The 13335-nt window shown below is 50.6% G+C and overlaps 1 protein-coding gene across 1 annotated transcript; it reads left to right on the forward strand.

Moving 5' to 3' along the window:
- Positions 1-2447: 2447 nt before the first annotated feature.
- Hipk4 (homeodomain interacting protein kinase 4) lies at positions 2448-12820 on the forward strand. Its single transcript, NM_001024776.1, has 4 exons — positions 2448-3165; positions 9570-9926; positions 10473-11321; positions 12344-12820. Exons 1-4 carry the CDS (start codon positions 2701-2703, stop codon positions 12521-12523), a joined length of 1851 nt encoding a protein of 616 aa, NP_001019947.1. The 5' UTR covers positions 2448-2700; the 3' UTR covers positions 12524-12820.
- Positions 12821-13335: the final 515 nt, after the last annotated feature.

The following is a 13335-nucleotide window of genomic DNA, read 5'->3' on the forward strand; positions in this document are numbered from 1 at the left end:
GGTTTCATGCTCCCTTTCCTGTCTTTCTGGTTCAACTGCCCTGTGCACTTAGGGCTCCACCCCAAGAGGCTCCTCCTGGTTCTTTCTTTGGAATCAAGGTTTCAGAGCCTCAACTTCAAATACTTGGCTGCCTTTTAGGACCAGGCCCAGGCTCCAGAGCAGCCAATGCCGCTGAGCCTCAGCTCCTGGGGCTCCAAGTTCAGCCCAAGTGTCACACACACACACACACACACACACACACACACACACACACACACACACACGCTCATGGGATTGCAAACTTCCATTACAGAAAAGGAAGGCCAGGGGCTCTCGCCCATTCCAGCCCCTGCTCCTCACTCAAGTCACTGGTCCTTCGTCTCCACCACACTTAACAGGCGTTCTCCTCAACTGTGGGGGACTCCCCCACAGCATTTGGACTTCCCACACCAGCTCTTTTCCAGCTCTTTTGTTGTTGTTGTTGCTCACTGCCAGCAAGCTTTCCTCGACTCCCCCGAGTGTGTTCCTTTCCCTTCTGACTTCAATTCAAAATGTCAGCCTTCACCACCTTCATCATCATCATCATCATCATTTTATTTTAATTTTTTTTATTTGGTTTTTCAAGAGAGGGCTTTTCAGCCTTGGATGCCCTGGAACTCTGTAGACCAGGCTCACTGAGATCTGCCTGCATCTGCCTCCCGAGCGCTGGGATTTAGGGCGTGCACCACCACTGCCTGGCAAGCTGCCTCATTGTCTATGGTTTCCATACCTAGTCTCAGAGCTCCCAGGCACCCCTCCATTTCCCTGGGGGAGCCAGCCATTGGGGAAGCTTCTGGTGATGCTTCGTCATACACCAAATACTGGAAATGTGTGTATGGCAGTTCCTATCCTGTCTCTGAGGGTCTCTGCCTCCCAAGTGACTGACTTAAGCATGAGGGCTCTAAAAAACCTAAGATTTATTTATTTTATACGAGCATGCTGTAGCTGTCTTCAGACACACCAGAAGAGGGCATCGATCCTGTTACAGATGGTTGTGAGCCACCATGTGGTGGCTGGGGAATTGAACTCAGGACCTCTGGAAGAACAGTTAACCACTGAGCCATCTCTCCAGCCCTAAAAAAACCTTTGGTTCCCTGCTCACCTTTAATCCCAGCCGTCAGGAGGTGGAGGCAGGCAGAGCTCTCTGAATTTGAGGCCAGCCAAGTCTACAGAGTTCCAAGACAGCCAACACTACACAGAGAAACCCCGTCTCCAAAAAAAAACAAAAGAGAACACTTGTTGCTCTTACAGAGAACCTGGTTTGGATTTCCAGCACCCACCTTGAAGCTCACAACCATCTGTAACTCTAGTCACAGGGGATATGATGTCCTCTTCTGACCTTTGAGGGCATCAGGCATGCACTTGGTGCATATACATACATACATACATACATACATACATACATACATACAGGTGAACACTATACACACAAAAGAATAGAGTAAATCTAAAACAGAAAGGAAAAGTTTTTTTTTTTTAATGGCCTGGGGGTGGGGCAGTAAGGGTGATGTAAAGTGAATAAATAAAATTAAATAAATTATTTAAAACATTTTAATAAAAAAATGGCCAGGTGTGATTGGTGTATCCGGTACTTGGGAGGCAGAGGCAGGTGGATCTCTGTGTGTTCCAGGCCAGCCAGGGCTGTACAGTAAGACCCTGACTTCAAACCAAACCAAACCAAACCACGTCTTGAATAGAAAATGTATAGAAGAGAAAAACCAAGTCAGGGAGAAATGGAGATGTTTTTGCCTTTGTTTAACATCAATTTCTCGAACCCGATCTCAGTGTCCTCTCGCACCTAATGTCCCTTGTCCGTGTCACCTCTTCAGGGAATGCCCTACACACCTTGTCATAGAAACCTAACCTTTTTGGTGTATCAGCCTGCTCCTGCCTCATCGAGGGTCTTACCCATCAGTGCCTGAACCCTTCACTAGCCTCATCTGCCTGGGTCCTGCCTTAGCCTCCTTGAGAGGTCTGGGGCCTCCTTTCTTGCCTTCTCCAGTTTGCTTTTCTGCATGCTGATCAAGTGGTCATTCCCTTGCTTAAAGCTCCTTCATGGCTCCCCAGTGTCCTGTTGAAACTTTTTAGCCTGCATTCAGTGCCTCTTACAACCTGGACCTTACTCTCTCTACACATCCTCTCCATGTTACACACACACACACACACACACACACACACACACACACACACACACACACACACACAGAGTCTCAAACTTCCTTCATTCCCACATGTCCCATTTCTGAACTCCCAAGGTCAACGACTAAAAAAGTCTCTCTGAGTCCACCCTGTCAGCTCCTACAGGATTCCGTCAGCGGGTGGGGGAGGGGTCCCAGCCTGGCACCCCACCCCCTCCATTCCAGCCCGGGACTCAGGTCTCTAACAACAGAATCAAAGCCACTCAGCAACGCTGGAAGCCATTCAGGGGGGCCTGAGCCCCCTCATCCCAAGCCAAGAGGGCTTTGGGGGAGGGGTGCAGCCCCTGGTAGACTCACCGTGTGGCCAAGGGGGTCAAGGGGCGTCAGAGAGACAGGGGCTGAACTCATAGAGAGAGAGAGAAGTGTGGTTATCTTTCCCCCACTAGGAGGACTAGCTAGGGGCGATCATCAGGTTGGGAGGTCTAGGCAACCAAGCCAGTCGTTCAGGAGTAAAGGCAGAGTAGTGACTGGCAGCCAGGGCACCATGGCCACCATCCAGTCAGAGACTGACTGTTACGACATCATTGAAGTCCTGGGCAAGGGCACTTTTGGAGAGGTGGCCAAGGGCTGGCGTCGGAGTACAGGAGAAATGGTGGCCATCAAGATCTTGAAGAACGACGCGTACCGAAGCCGTATCATCAAGAATGAGTTGAAGCTGCTGCGCTGTGTACGAGGCCTGGACCCCGACGAGGCCCACGTCATCCGCTTCCTTGAATTCTTCCATGATGCCCTCAAGTTCTACCTGGTCTTTGAGCTATTGGAGCAAAACCTCTTTGAGTTCCAGAAAGAGAACAACTTCGCACCCCTCCCTGCCAGGCACATCCGAACTGTCACACTGCAGGTCCTAAGAGCGCTGGCCCGGCTCAAGGAGTTGGCTATCATCCATGCTGACCTCAAGCCAGAAAACATTATGTTGGTAGATCAGACCCGCTGCCCCTTCAGGGTAAAGGTGAGTGAAGCTACGTGGGAACAGCTTTGCTTAGTCCTGGGATGCTCTGCTAACACACGGGTCTCCCCAGTCAGTTCCTGAACCCCAAGCTGCCCCTCCTTGGTGCTGTCTAGCCATCTTCTATATCCCATCCCAGTTCTTTGTTTTGTTTTGTTTTTGAGACAGTGCTGATGTGGCTCAGGCTAGCCTTGAACCCACTGTGTAGCTAAGGATGACTTGAACTCATGACCTACCTGCCCTCCCTGTCTCTGCTACCTAAGTGCTAGTCACCCAAGTCACCACAGCCAGCTCACTCTGTCGTGTTTTGTTTTTTGAAGACAGGCTCTCATGGCATCCAGGCTGGTCTGGAATTTGAGTGGGTTCTCCCTCCCAAGTATCAGGATTTCAGGGATTCGCCACCATGCCTGGCTTCTCCATCTCGTCTCTGAGGTCCTTTCTGTTGAGGACTGGGGGTCTTCTGTGCTTCCCCTCTGGGCCCTGGAGCCTCCCCAACCCTGTTCCATCCAGTTTACCTCTTCTGCCTCAGGTCTGGGCCTTGTGGGTCTGGCATTGTAGTGGAGGAGACAGGAGCAGGGTAAGGAGTACAGTGTGTTGTGGATGTGAGGACAGAGAGAACAGGAGAGAGGATGTGGGGAACTGCTCAGACACAGGAAGTGGTGGACAGGGAGGGAAGTCTTGAGGGGAAGAGAGGCCATGGAAGAAGGGAAGAGTTTCCAGGTAGAAGGAACAGCCAGTACAAAGGCTCTGAGGTAGGAGCATGTTTAAGTATTCTAGCAACACACAAGGGAGTCCTGTGGAGTAGAAGCAGAATGATGGGGACACCAAGAGGGAGAAAATGATGTCAGGGAGGTAGGGGTGGGATTGTACAAATCCTCATAGGCACAGTCAAGAGTGGTTTTACTTTGGAAAAAAAATACATACACACATACATATATAATATACATATATATACACACATATATATGTATATATGTATATATGTGTGTATGCATACACACACATGCACACACACACATATATATGGATGGTATATATTATATATACCCATGGTTTCACAATGTATCCTTGGCTTGCCTTAAATTTGCTATGGAGACCAGGCAGGCTTCAAACTCATGGAAGATCCTTAAGCTTATAGATGAATTCAGAGGAGAAGGACGTGCTCGGACGTAGGTTCTCATTTTGGAGGGAAGTAGGACCGAGGAGGTAGATGGAATGATCCAAGTGGGAGTCCCAGGTAAAAGATGTATCTGGAATGTTTTGGATTCTGGGCAGATTTTAGAGCTAGAGACAACAGAATTGGTCAATGGGTATCATACTATGAGGGAGAGAGGCTGGGGAGATGCTCAGACAGTAAAGTCCCCACTGAACAAGCATGAGGACCTCAGTGCAGACCCCTAGCTGCCCCATAAAAAGACGGCTGTGGCAGCACATCTGTAATAGCAGTGGAGGCAGAGAGTGATACAAGAAGACATCCAATGCATGCGTGATGACACATGTGTGCACATGCATACGCACATGTACACACACACGTTTAGACAAATAAGGGCTAGCAAGAAGGCTCAGCCAGTAGAGGTGCTTGCTGCCAAGCCTAAGAACTTGAGTTCAGTAGACAGAACCCACATGGTGGGAGCACAGAACTGACTCCCTGACCCCCAGAAGCTATCCTCTGACCTCTACACATATACCACTGTGTTTACATATTCCCCCTCACTAAATTAAAAAAGGAAATTAAATTGGAGGGCAGGAGAAGGGCTGGAGAGGTGGCTCATGGTTAAGAGCACTGACTGCTCTTCCAGAGGTCCTGAGTTCAAATCCCAGCAACCACATGGTGGCTCACAACCATCTATAATGAGATCTGATGCCCTCTTCTGGTGTGTCTGAAGACAGCTGTAGTGTACTTATATATAATATAAGTATAATATATAATGGATCTTTTTTTTAAAAAAGGAAATTAAATTAATTAAAGTTTAAATTAAGTTTAAAAAGGAAGAAGTGCGAGGGAGAGCTGGGCATAATGGCAGACACCTATAATTCCAGTAGGTACCTGCACAGGTGGAGGTACATGGATTAAAAACTCAAGGTCATCCTTGGCTGTGAAACAGGTTCAAGTCTAACCTGCACTTTCTTTATTTTTTTTCCAGAGCTGAGGACCGAACCCAGGGCCTTGTGCTTGCTAGGCAAGTGCTCTACCACTGAACTAAATCCCCAACCCTAGCCTGCACTTTGAAGGTCTGTCTGCACTACTTGAGACCCTGTCCAAAAAACAAGTGAGGGCTGGAGAGATGGCTCAGTGGTTAAGAGCACTGACTGCTCTTCCAGAGGTCCTGAGTTTAAATCCCAGCAACTACATGGTGGCTCACAACCATCTGTGATGGGGTGCCCTCTTCTGGTGTGTCTGAAGACAGCTCACTGTATTCATATAGATAAAATAAATAAATCATTTTTAAAAAAAGTGTGAGAGAGGTAGAGAGAACTCAACTTGAACCAGAGCCTGCTGATCTAAACAAATGCAAGCTAGGTTGTTTGACCCTCTGTTCCTGACCCCGAGTGGGCACCTAAGCTGTCCCCTCTTCCCCCTAGATCCCACTTCTTTGCCTGCTTATCTGTCAGCAAGACACTGGAGATGACTAAGCTGGCAGCATCACCCAAGGGCAGGGCTGGACCAAAGCTGCCTATACTATGCCTCTCCCAGCACCCCACTGAATGTATGCTAGAGACACAGAGACAGGCAGAGATGGGCATTTCTGCCCTGAGGGATGGGAGGACAGTGAGCTTAGAGGAAGAGATCTCTGTAGACCTAACGGGGCTCACACAGCACCTGGGGGTCCCTTGCACCCCTCCAGTTCTTTCAGAATGAAGGGACCTCACAAACCCTGGGTCAACACTCAGTGTCACTGAAGCCCTAGGGGGTGCTGAGTCCAGACTAATAACCATTTCACGATTGCCCTGTGTGCATGGAGGTGGGTGGGGGGCTAAATGCAAGGCAGAGGAGAGGGAAGCTATGAGTCACAGGGATTCACAGTAAGACTGGCAGAGTGCCACCTGGTGGCAAGGGGGAAGACAGGCTCCTGCCCATGGCCCATGGATTACCAAGAATCTGTAACGGGGCAAAGGCCTTTCAGGGCTTTCAGTGTCTGATGGTGATCATCCTAGATGACTTGGCTTTCAGGGTGGTAACTTTACAGTCCATGACACAGAAACAAAGATAGAGACACTGGGAGATGAGAGATTAGCTGAAGAGGCAGTTGGAGAGAGAGAAAGAGAGAAAGAGAGAGAGAGAGGAAGAGAGAGAGAGAGAGAGAGAGAGAGAGAGAGAGAGAGAGAGAGAGCGCCACCAGTGGTGGTGGCACATGTTTTTAATCGAGATCGGCACTTGGGAGATCGAGGCAGAGGCAGGTGGATCTCTGAGTTCTAGGCCAACCAGGTCTACAGAGTGAGTTTAAGGACAGCCAGCACTACACAGAGAAACCCTGTCTTGAAAAAAAACCGGGGTTGGGGATTTAGCTCAGTGGTAGAGCGCTTGCCTAACAAGCACAAGGCCCTGGGTTCGGTCCCCAGCTCCGAAAAAAAAAAAAAAAGAAAAAAGAAAAAAACCATATGTGTGTGTGTGTGTGTGTGTGTGTGTGTGTGTGTGTGTGTGTGTGTATAAGGGAGCCAGCCTGGTGATACATGCCTATAATCCCAGATACTTAGGCTTCTAAGGCAGGAATATCATGAATTCGAGGTCTGCCTCAAAAACCTACGGCCAGAGTCCTCAGCCTAAAAGTAAAGGCCCAGAGTGGTGGTACTCACCTGTGACCTCAGTCTGGAGGGGGGCAGTTCATAGTCACCTGAGACTACACAAGTCTCTCTCTCACACACACACGTATATGTTTTTTTTTTTCAAGACAGGGTTTCTCTGTGTAGTGCTGGCTGTCCTTAAACTCACTCTGTAGACCTGGTTGGCCTAGAACTCAGAGATCCACCTGCCTCTGCCTCGATCTCCCAAGTGCCAATCTCGATTAAAAGCATGTGCCACCACCACTGTTGGCGCTCTCTCTCTCTCTCTCTCTCTCTCTCTCTCTCTCTCTCTCTCTCTCGTCTTTTTCTCTCTCCAACTGCTTCTTCAGCTGAGTATGAAGCTAGTCTGGGATACATGAAACCCTATCTCAAAAGACCAAACTATGCCAGGCGAGATGGCACACACCTTTAATCCCAGCACTCAGGAGACAGGCAGGTATCTGTCTGTCAAGGCTAGCCTGATCTATAGAGTGATTTGTAGGATAGCCAGGGCTGTCTCAAAACAAAAGAAAACAAAGCAAAACAGAACACCTAAACACCTTTGAAAAGGCCCGGAGCTGGCTGGAAAGGGACTAGGTGGTTAACTGCCCGACTGCTCTTGCAGAGGACCCATGTTGGTTTCCCAGCATCCATACTAGACAGTCCACAACTACCTGTAATTTCAGCTCGAGGGGCATTTGATTAATTTGGTCTCCGAGGATTCCAACACTCATCTGCACGAATTCTTGAGGGCACAAAAACACACAAAAAATAAAAATAAACCTAAACGATTCTTACCAAAAAAAAAAAAGTTGGGAGCCTAGCTCAGTAGTAGAATGTTTACCTCATATTCGTGAGGCCTAAAGTTCAATCTCCAGGACCATGGAAGACAGACACACAAATCAAAGGAGGAAAATACTGATTGGTCTAAAACGCTTACTCAGTCCTGAGTTCAAATCCTGGCATCCACATGGTGGCTCACAACCATCTGTAATGGGATCTAATGCCCTCTTCTGGTGTGTCTGAAGACAGCGACAGTGTGTGTGTGTGTGTGTGTGTGTGTGTGTGTGTGTGTGTGTGTTATATTAAATAAATAAATCTTTAAAAGGCCCACTCATTTATCATCCATTCTTTCCTGAACCCTACAATGTGCCAAGCACTAGATCCAGGCCTCTAGAAACAAAACCTTGAGTGAAATACAAAGTTCTTATCATGAGACTGGAATTCTATTTTTTTTTCATTTAATTTTATTTAATTTTATTATTTCTTTTTTTTTTTTTTTTTGGAGCTGGGGACTGAACCCAGGGCCTTGTGCTTGCTAGGCAAGTGCTCTACCACTGAACTAAATCCCCAACCCCCATTTATTTTATTTTTATGAGTGAGTGCCTGTGTATGGATGTATGGTGTTCTAAAAGGCCAGAGGGCTTTGGCTCTCCTGGAGCTAGAGTTACAGACAGGTGCGAGCTGCCATGCAGATGCTGGGAACCAAACCTGGATCCCCTGCAAGAGCAGCCAGTGCTCTCTCTTAACCACTGAGCCATCTCTCAGGTCCAGTTGGTTAAGTGTTTGCTGAACACAAGCAGAAGATCCTAAATTCAGATCCCCAGCAACCCCATAATAGCTGGGCTTGTCTTTATAATCCCAGGACCAAGGGCTTGTAAGGGCAGACAGAGGATCCTGAGGGCTCAGTCGCCCAGCCATCTGGCCAATGATGAACCCGAGATTCAGGTTCCTGGAGAGACCCTGCCTCAAAAAGTACGGTTACAGTGGAAGAGGAAGATAGAGGGCCTTTGCCCCAAACATGCACACATGGGTGATGACACCCACATATGCATATAAGCCCTTCCCCAACACACACAACCCCCCTAAATGAAATATAGATTATGTGGGCTGGAGAGATGGCTCAGAAGTTAAGAGCACAGACTGTTCTTCCAGAGGTCCTGAGTTCAATTCCCAGCAACCACATGGTGGCTCACAACCATCTGTAATGGGATCTGATGCTCTCTTCTGGTGTCTGAAGACAGCTACAGTGTACTTGTATATGATAAATAAATCTTTTTTTTTTTTTTTCGGAGCTGGGGACCGAACCCAGGGCCTTGCGCTTCCTAGGTAAGCGCTCTACCACTGAGCTAAATCCCCAGCCCCTAAATAAATCTTAAAAAAAAAAAAGAAATATAGACTATGTGAAATGATGTTAAAGTCATAGCTGGGAGCTGGGTGTGGTGATGCACTGTTATAACCCCAGCCCTTGGAGAAAGGAGAACAGGAGTTCAAGGGTATCCTTGGCTACATAACCAGGTTGAAGCCAGCCTGGGCTACATGAGACCCTATCTCAAAACTAACCAACAAACAGAGGATAGAGGATATGGGAGAATTCTTGCTTACTGTGTAGGATGCACTGCAGGCAGGGGGAGGGTCCCAACTCTTATAGCCACAAATCCAAGCACAGAGAATCAGACATAGAGACACCTAACCCAGAAGCAATAGCTAGAGGACAGGGACAGGATCATTCCTAAGAAAGGAAGTGTGGACAGTTCAGAGCTAGGCAGACATGGAGAAACACAGGGATGAGTCTCAGGAGGGGCCTATTTTATCCACTCTGCCAGCCCACCTCTCCTGTGTTGCATGCCCTCTGCCCTCCACAGGTGATCGACTTTGGCTCGGCCAGCATATTCAGTGAGGTGCGCTATGTGAAGGAGCCTTACATCCAGTCCCGCTTCTACAGGGCCCCAGAGATCCTGTTGGGGTTGCCGTTCTGCGAGAAGGTGGACGTGTGGTCTCTGGGCTGTGTCATGGCTGAGTTACACCTGGGCTGGCCTCTCTACCCAGGCAACAATGAGTATGACCAGGTGCGCTACATCTGTGAGACCCAGGGCTTACCCAAGCCCCATCTGCTGCATGCGGCCCGCAAGGCTCACCACTTCTTCAAGCGTAACCCCCACCCCGATGCCACCAACCCCTGGCAGCTCAAGTCCTCTGCTGACTACCTAGCTGAGACCAAGGTATGAGGGGAGCATGCAGAGTGAAGACAGTTCGCACAGGGGGAAGGCGTGGGAATACTATATCAGGAGCAATATAGGTTTAGATCCTGGGGAGAACCAGAAACTTAAGAGTTGGTTGTCAGACTGGGGTAGGCCCACAAATCTGGTGGGACAGCCAAACTGAAGGTCACGGCCATGTCTCTCTGGCTGGACTGAAGGTCTAGGTGAAGTATGGAGCAGGAGTTAGGTCACACATACTCCCTGTAGCATCGGGAGAGCTAAGGATTGATTAGAAATCAAGAACAGGGGTTGGGGATTTGGCTCAGTGGTAGAGCGCTTGCCTAGCAGGCGGAAGACCCTGGGTTCGGTCCCCAGCTCCAAAAAAAAAAAAAAAGAAAGAAAGAAATCTGGTACAAGAGGAAAAACTGGAGAATTGAAGCAGCAAGAGAGCTTCAAGTCAGATCATGGGCAGAAGCCAGGGCAATACTATTTGGCTCCCACAACAGGTGATTTTGGGAGCCCTGAGTCCAGATACATGTCCGGCTGGTGTCTCCCACACCCCACCAGGTACGCCCACTGGAGCGCCGCAAGTACATGCTCAAATCCTTGGACCAAATTGAGACGGTGAATGGTGGCGGCGCTGTGAATCGGTTGAGTTTTCCAGACCGGGAGGCACTGGCGGAACACGCGGACCTCAAGAGCATGGTGGAGCTGATCAAACGCATGCTGACATGGGAGTCTCACGAGCGCATCAGTCCCAGCGCGGCCCTGCGCCACCCCTTCGTGTCCATGCAGCAGCTGCGTAGTGCCCACGAGGCCACCCGCTACTACCAGCTGTCCCTCCGAGGCTGTCGGCTGTCCCTGCAGGTGGACGGCAAGCCACCCCCACCTGTCATAGCCAACGCAGAGGACGGGCCTCCCTACTACCGCCTGGCTGAGGAGGAGGAGACTGCAGGCCTGGGTGGTGTGACCGGCAGTGGGTCCTTCTTCAGGGAGGACAAGGCTCCCGGAATGCAGAGAGCCATCGACCAGCTCGATGACCTGAGTCTGCAGGAGGCCCGCCGGGGGCTGTGGAGCGACACGCGGGCCGACATGGTCTCTGACATGCTGGCTCCACTCAAAGTAGCCACTACCAGCCATCGAGTCCCCGACTCGGGCCCGGAGCCTATCCTGGCCTTCTACGGCAGCCGCTTGACTGGCCGCCATAAGGCCCGCAAGGCCCCAGCAGGCTCCAAATCCGACTCCAACTTCAGTAACCTCATCCGGCTGAGCCAGGCCTCACCTGAGGATGCGGGGTCCTGTAGGGGCAGTGGTTGGGAAGAAGGAGAAGGCCACACGACTTCCACAGAGCCGTCTGCCATCCCACAACGGGAAGGAGATGGACCCAGCATCAAAGACAGGCCCATGGATGCTGAGGTAAGTGGGTGCACAGGCTGGCACCCAGAATTTAGTCAATGGTGGCGCACAGGTGACAGGGCCATGCTTCCTACAGATAGAGCATTTGTCATTTCAACGCAGGCCTAAGATTCAGTAGACACTGACCTCCTGCACGAGGTGACACCGATTCCCTCAGGACTGGACAAGGCTAAGGATGGGACAGAAAACAGACACCTAGTGACAGGCTTGTTAAGGAATGGGTGAGGTGCTGGGTGGTATGGTACACTGTAATCCCAGGAAGCTGAAACAGGAGGCTCATCTCAAGATCAAGTCTAGTTGGGGCCATAACAAGACCCTATCTCAAAAAGCAAACAGTAAGTTTCCCTCCCCTCCAAAAATGCTACAGATTTAGCTCTGCAGTGGAGTCCTTGCCCAGTGAGAGACTGGGGACTCTCCTTCAGTGGCACACAGAGTGCATACCAACGTGAGGGACTGGGGATATAATTTTGTGGTAGAGCCCCTGCTAGAGTCCCTTGGTAAGGCCTGGGAGTTGTGGCTCAATGGTAGAGCCCCGCCTAGAATCCCCCAGGGAGGGGCTGGGGGTGTGGCTCAATGGTAGAGCCCCTGCTTAGAATCCCCCAGGGAGGGGGCTGGGGGTGTGGCTCAATGGTAGAGCCCCTGCTTAGAATCCCCCAGGGAGGGGCTGGGGGTGTGGCTCAATGGTAGAGCCCCTGCTTAGAATCCCCCAGGGAGGGGGCTGGGGGTGTGGCTCAATGGTAGAGCCCCTGCTTAGAATCCCCCAGGGAGGGGGCTGGGGGTGTGGCTCAATGGTAGAGCCCCCCCCCTAGAATCCCCCAGGGAGGGGCTGGGGGGTGTGGTCCAGAGGCAGAGGATTTGCCTGGTCTGCCCAGGCATCCATCTCCAATACCTTATTGCAACATGGGAAGGTCAACCCAGGGAGTGAGGGCCTTCATGCCTGCTCACCCCTCCCAGTAGACAGGTACACACCTCAGCAGGTACCCATAATTCTTGCTGATGTTCTTTTCTCTTCCTCTTCACAGAGGTCAGGCCCTGAGCTCTTTGATCCCAGCGGCTGTCCTGGAGAGTGGCTAAATGAACCAGAATGGACCCTAGAGGGCATCCGGGGGTCTCGAGCTCAAGGGCTTCCAGCTCGCCATCCCCACCCACACGGGCCGCCCAGGACCACCAGCTTTCTGCAGCATGTTGGAGGGCACCACTGATGGGGACTCACCCTAACGTTTCTTGGGCTGGGCTGGCGTCCCCCCTTTTGATCTGAAATGGCACCTTAGAGCCATCCTCTGAACCTACAGATTATTCTTACAGAAAAATAGAAATCCAGAATGTTCCTATTTCCCTGCCCCTGGCACATGTCTGTATCCCACCCTAAATGTTGGAGGTCGTCAGGGTCTGGCCCGAGTCCCTGAGGCCAGTGAGTCGGGAAGAGGCTGCACCCCATTGGCCATGCGTGTGCCCGGGCCTGCCTGCCTCTGTGTATTTCAATAAATAACTGTTCCAAACCCTGCTCCTGCCTGTTACCACTGGGGTAACCTGCACCACCCTACTGGGTCAAGCTGGCACCCAGGGCCCACCTCTCCCTCTCTGTGGGAGAAAAGCCAGAGGCCCAGCCACTGGAAGGGAAAAACTGCTGTTGCCTGTAACCTGCTCCTTATATACACTAAATTAAACCTGGTATAGTGGCGTGGGTTTGTAATTCCGAGCACTCAGGAGACTGAGGCAGGAGAATTACAAGGTTAAGACCAGTCTGGGCTTATGATGAGATCTTGTCTCAAAACAGGGGGTTGGGAGGAGGCAGGGGGGTGAGGCAAAGGCCTGGCTCCTTGGGAATCTACCCTCAGGACGCTCTCTTTGTTGGACGTGTGTGTCCATTTGAGTTTGCAAAGCGCCACTGGCTTAGACCTCTATGTCTGTGACGGGCCGGGCATGCTTGGTCGCTCACGCTCCAGACATGCTACATGTAAATGCACTGGTGGGAATAAATTCAGACCTCGCACATGCTGTGTTGTTCACATAT

This window comes from Rattus norvegicus, chromosome 1, assembly GCF_036323735.1.
Source record: "Rattus norvegicus strain BN/NHsdMcwi chromosome 1, GRCr8, whole genome shotgun sequence".
NCBI lineage: Eukaryota > Metazoa > Chordata > Mammalia > Rodentia > Muridae > Rattus > Rattus norvegicus.

Coding starts and splice junctions, on each gene's coding strand:
- Hipk4 (NM_001024776.1), top strand. CDS start 2,701: ATGGCCACCATCCAGTCAGAGACTGACTGTTACGACATCATTGAAGTC. Junction 3,166..9,569: donor GCTGCCCCTTCAGGGTAAAG/GTGAGTGAAGCT, acceptor TGCCCTCCACAG/GTGATCGACTTTGGCTCGGC. Junction 9,927..10,472: donor ACTACCTAGCTGAGACCAAG/GTATGAGGGGAG, acceptor ACACCCCACCAG/GTACGCCCACTGGAGCGCCG.